Source organism: Arthroderma uncinatum (genome assembly GCF_011692745.1).
Source record: "Arthroderma uncinatum strain CBS 119779 chromosome Unknown scaffold3, whole genome shotgun sequence".
In the NCBI taxonomy this organism is placed as follows: Eukaryota; Fungi; Ascomycota; class Eurotiomycetes; order Onygenales; family Arthrodermataceae; genus Arthroderma; species Arthroderma uncinatum.
This window is the reverse complement of record NW_022983865.1, coordinates 3,876,699-3,881,761: the sequence shown is the minus strand read 5'-3', so window position 1 is coordinate 3,881,761 and position 5,063 is coordinate 3,876,699. Positions and strand designations below refer to the sequence as shown.

At 45.4% G+C, this 5,063-nt stretch overlaps 1 protein-coding gene across 1 annotated transcript; it reads left to right on the top strand.

Annotated features, from left to right (window-relative positions):
• Positions 1-1,893: 1,893 nt before the first annotated feature.
• GIQ15_04933 (Meiotic RNA-binding protein 1) lies at positions 1,894-3,923 on the top strand (the record flags this gene model as incomplete). The annotated part of the gene is made up of 6 exons (XM_033552350.1): positions 1,894-1,971; positions 2,108-3,081; positions 3,141-3,231; positions 3,285-3,374; positions 3,448-3,542; positions 3,599-3,923. 6 exons carry the CDS (start codon positions 1,894-1,896, stop codon positions 3,921-3,923), a joined length of 1,653 nt encoding a protein of 550 aa, XP_033406080.1.
• Between the last annotated feature and the right edge of the window lie 1,140 nt (positions 3,924-5,063).

Below are 5,063 nucleotides of genomic sequence, written 5' to 3'. Positions count from 1 at the left end.
ACATCCTTTGCCTTGCCACTTAATACTTGCATTTCACATTTCCTTCTCTGCATGTTCAACCGGTAATCACTCCCCTGAGGATGAGAAAAAAAAAAAGGGAAAGGCTCTATCTGTTTATATCATAGATTCATGTCGGTCTCTAGAAAGGGTTTCCAGGGACGTCAATTGACTTGTCCAGTCAAATCCCGCAACACAGCCATCTTCGCTCTTCTCCTTGTTACGTCAAGGCTATCCCAAGCGGCTAATATTTGATTTTCTATGTTGATGCTTGGTTTTGGATAGATCGCTTTCTTTTTCTTCTTCGATTTTTATATTAGACTATTAGTTCATGAGTGACGATGGAGAAGCATATAAGGGACTATATTTATCTTTCTACTAGCTTTTTTAAAAACAAAGAGAATATATCTTAACTTGGTAAACTCACACCCTATTTTCAGCCTCTCTGCTTACTCTCGCTTTGTTAGGCTGGTGAGGCTGGCTGAACTTCTCGCTTCTCGCCTCTGGCTTCTCGTATTGATCTACCTGCGGACAGCTTAGTGTCCTTAATTATCTTCACTTGAAACTGGTTTTTAGCCGAGTGACGAGCTACAGAGTGAAGATCGGCCAGCTCAGCGTTGTTGTTATCGTCTTCCCTGAAGGTCATCGAGGATATTCCATGGCCTTTTCCAGGTTGAAAGATTAGCCTAAGGTTTCCATGGCGGAACGATCCCTTGCGCAGAACTTCAACGCGGCTTTTGACCTTTCTCCTTATTGCATTTTGATATAGGAAGTTCTACATGCTAGATGCTATCTCTAAGGTATGGAGGACACTGTATGTGTTAAGATCAAGATGGCTTCTCTAGACTTGCCACCTGGTAGCTTGAGCCAACATGAGGCTGTTTGTGATGATCTTTGTCAGGGCTTGGAAGCCTTAAGCAATGTTATCTATGTCTAGTCATGTCTACTTAGATATATACCCAGTCTTCTATATAGATAGAGGCCTCTACTTCTCAGCACCAGCACACATGACATATACCCAGATTATGTAACATCACTATGGATTGTTCCAATTCTTCCAGTGACAATGTCATCCATTGATATATACCCCTCACGCGTCTATCCATTGATATACATATATATATCCTCACGGGTCACTGTACTATATACCAGGATAGATCATACTCCTGGCTTCTGCTCCCGATGAATGGCCTGACAATAAGATATCTATACCTACACGCACATCCAGCGTCCTGTCCCGGATGATATGCATTCACTGCCAGCGTCCTCCTCGACGCTGCAGTCACTATGGGACGTCTCTCGTCTGAAGTCCCAGTCACTGCTAGCTCATCTTCATCTTCTTGCTGTCTGTCTGGTTTGTCTTTCTTCTTCTACCGCATTCTCGAGACCGCGTCTCTTCCTGCTGTTTACAAGCTCTTTCTGCCCTTCAACGTCAAAATTGCCTATTCGAGCCTATCCGCAGTGCCAGCTTCCTCCGCTTTGGCCGTCCTTTCTGCCCCTCCTTTGGCCTGACGTTCTCATAGCCTTTTCCCCTTCTCCCCGTCCTTTTCTCTTCTTCTTCTTCTTCTTCTCCTCTCCATCTTCTCTTCGTCTCATCAGAAGCATTCAGCATTCTCATCTCTCGTTCTGCTCATCTCGAGGTTATCGTCTGCATCAAGATCAGCCTGTTAACTTCTAGTCTTCGTTGTCCGTATCTCAGAGGCTTCTCTCGTTATTCCCTTCTCCAGTCCCCCAGGAAACCGTCGTTATCATCGACAGCCTCCTCTTTTACCCTGCAACTCTCAGTGTCCCTTTTATTCCATTCAGATCCCATCATCTGCACCATCAGACAGCCTTGCTTGTACGTTCTGTGTCTTTGCTACTTACCAGTTTTGTCATAGGATACTCGACGCTGACATGAAGGCCGTTGGGAATCTTAGCGGCCTTCTTGCTGGGTCTAAGCCGGATAGACGTCAAGGATACCCTCAAAACCGAGTAAGTGTTGACTCTGCACTTTATGTACTTGCTTCTTCAAAGTTATATGCCCCGTTCTTAGCTGGGAGCCGTGTTACGGTGTAACTTTATGAGACCACTTTATAACTAGATTCTAATGAGTTATTTATCCGGCTAGGTTTACTGGAGATCAGGCATGCAGGTGAAAACCCAGCCTGAAGCTACGGCTTCACAGTGCCAGGGGAATGGTTTTATGCCAGAGAACCAACATCATAACCCGTATGTTGGACCACAGGCCTATGGTCAGCAAGCTGGAGCTGCCAACGGTCTTCGGGACATGAATGGAAATATCTTGGCTCATCTGTTCAGCAAGATGGGATTCCAGAATCAACCAAATGGATCCAAGCCATTTCCCGTCAAAGGCGGTATGCCAATGCATCCTGGACCAAATGTTGACGTTTCTGGTATGCAACATTACCCCCATGGACAGTACATGATTGTTCCAAATGGATCCATGTTCGGTGGTGTCCCTCCAGCACCGCAATTTGGGCAGTTCCCACTGCGTGCTCCGGATCAAGGTAGCTCCCTCCACTGTATTCCTCCCACTTTTTACCCTGGCTTCCCAACCAACCCTCCATTTTCTCCGGACTGTATTTCTGGGTATCCCTGGCCGTATTTTCCAAATGGAGATTTCCCCAACCACGGAAATATGTCTCTTGATCCACGGACTTCTGTTGACGAAATTAATGCAGGCAGTCCCCATATGGATCTATCTGGGCCACAGGAATACTACCCTGGTGCTGCTCCAGCTGATCGTCCTCCAGCTCCGGGTTACATGTATAATACTCCAGCACCTCAGCCATTCCTTCCTTATCAGATGATGAAGAGCGGCTCGGGATATGTTCTCCAGGACCTCGATGCACTGGTCAAACAGGATCCTCCTATCCCACGTGCAGTTCCCGCAATGTGGACTAACCCTTCAGATTTAACTTTGGCAAAGTGTCTAGGGAATCGTGAAGGAATCACCAACGTATACATTCGTGGATTTCTCCCAGAGACTACAGATGAAATGTTGCATAATTATGCATCACGTTTTGGGAAAATCGATAGATGCAAGGCCATCATTGACTTGGAGACTGGGTCATGCAAAGGGTATAGTGTTTTTATTGTTTTCATCCGTTCTCCATAGCCCAACACTAACTGTTCTATAGATTTGGCTTTGTGCAGTTCTTCAGCTTCGATGCATGTGAAAATTGCATTCGTGGTTTCTTTCATCTTGGCTACCAGGCAAGCTTTGCACAGGTCAGTAAACCTCGACGATATCAAAAGTATACTAGGTGCTAACTTAAGTTTAGAAATCTCGCAACTCTCGACTTAAGGACCTTGAAGACAAGTCTTCAACAAATGTTTATTGCACCAATGTCCCAATTGACTGGGCTGAGTCGGTCCGTACAACCTACGCTACATATACCCTTCCCAATTTTATGGATCTAACCTTGATTAACATGGGTGGTTTAGGACCTTCGCCGTCACTTTGAACCTTTCCAGGTTGTATCCGAGAAAATCAGCCGTGATGAGAAGACTGGAGTTAGCAAGGAAGTCGGATTTGCCAGGTTCGATCTCATCCTAACTAATTGGTCATAGGATTGTCACTAACTGCTCAATGTAGATTTGAGACTCGGGAAGTTGCTGAGCAGGTCGTCCAGCAGTTCCATAACGTTGCTGGAAAAGACGGCGTGAAGCTCTTGCTGCGTTTCGCCGATACCAAAGCTCAGAAGCAACTCAAATATCAAAGCAACGAACGCCGTGCATACCGAGCGGGTGAATATAACTATTCAGTTGAACTAGTTAACAGCGCCACTCCATCTCCCAGCCTTCATCGTCTGCAGCAGGCAGCCTCTCATTTTAGTCCAGCTTCTCAAGGCAGTTTCCCTTCACCTCTAGGAGGTGTTGGACAAGTTTGGACCCCAGCAACGTCCATTTCTCCACCGTAAGGACTCCTATCTCCTTGTACTAAAAGATATAAACTAATGCAACTAGAAGCGGCCCTATGATGAACAAATCTATGAATGGGTTCCGTACTGGTTCATGGGCCTCTCGTCGGGTTCTCTCCAACACTGATTCCACTCCTAGCGCTCGCGGGCGGTTTGTACCCCCTAACAGAAGTCCATTGGCGGATGACCTTTCCACCTCTTCTTCGACTACGGTCCTGCCAATGCCACGTATGACGGGAAGTAAGTCGGAAAATTCAAGCCCCATGAAATCAAGGGTTATGCGAGCCAGCAACATGTCGCCAATTCCTTCAAGAAAGGAGATCATCGTTTCGACTCCACGCTCGTCTTGCTGAAGCTTGGGTCTACCCTACGAAGATAGGTTTGCTGGTCCATATCAAACGCATTCTTGCCAACCTACAGGCTTGGTCACGGAACCACAATAACTTCCTCGTTTCATTTTCTATTCATTGACTTTACGACACATTGATTTCCGTTTCAGTTTTACAGTATTCAGATAGCGAGGCATTCTGTACTGGAAGCGATCTGTTTTTCTTTTCTCCCCAATTTTACTCGTTTCAATTAGCAAATATTGCGGGCCAAGGACATGTATTTGCATGTATTATGGGATGTCACTCATGCCTATTTGCAGCCTTAGTTTCTATGGGATATCGACAAGCAGTCATACGAGTTACAGGCAGTGTGTCCCAGGCACGCATGGGCAAAGAATACAGTTTAGCTTTTACTCTCTATCCAGTTACTCTTGCAATAAAGTTATGTTTCAATCAATATTGTAGTTCCTCTATCTATAGTTGGAGATTTAAGCGTAACTTAAACAACAGCCTTATTATCTTGCCAGCCACACTTGAGTGAAGGGTTGTGGATACATGATAGCATCGATCTATCTATATGTAGTCAAGTTCTAGGTAGTCACAAAGAGGTCCCTTGGAAGTGACCGTAGGCCTATAGACCTCTCCTTTGTCCAGCTGCGTTACTGTTCAACCTCGACCTCGGGGAACTTGATTTTGACTCCCTAAGAGGAATATAAGTGAAATGGGCTCGGAAAGAAATTTATAGTATGTTGAACGAAATGATAGGAGACCAAAAATAAAAAGAAATCTAAAGTGCGGTGAAGAGGTCCAG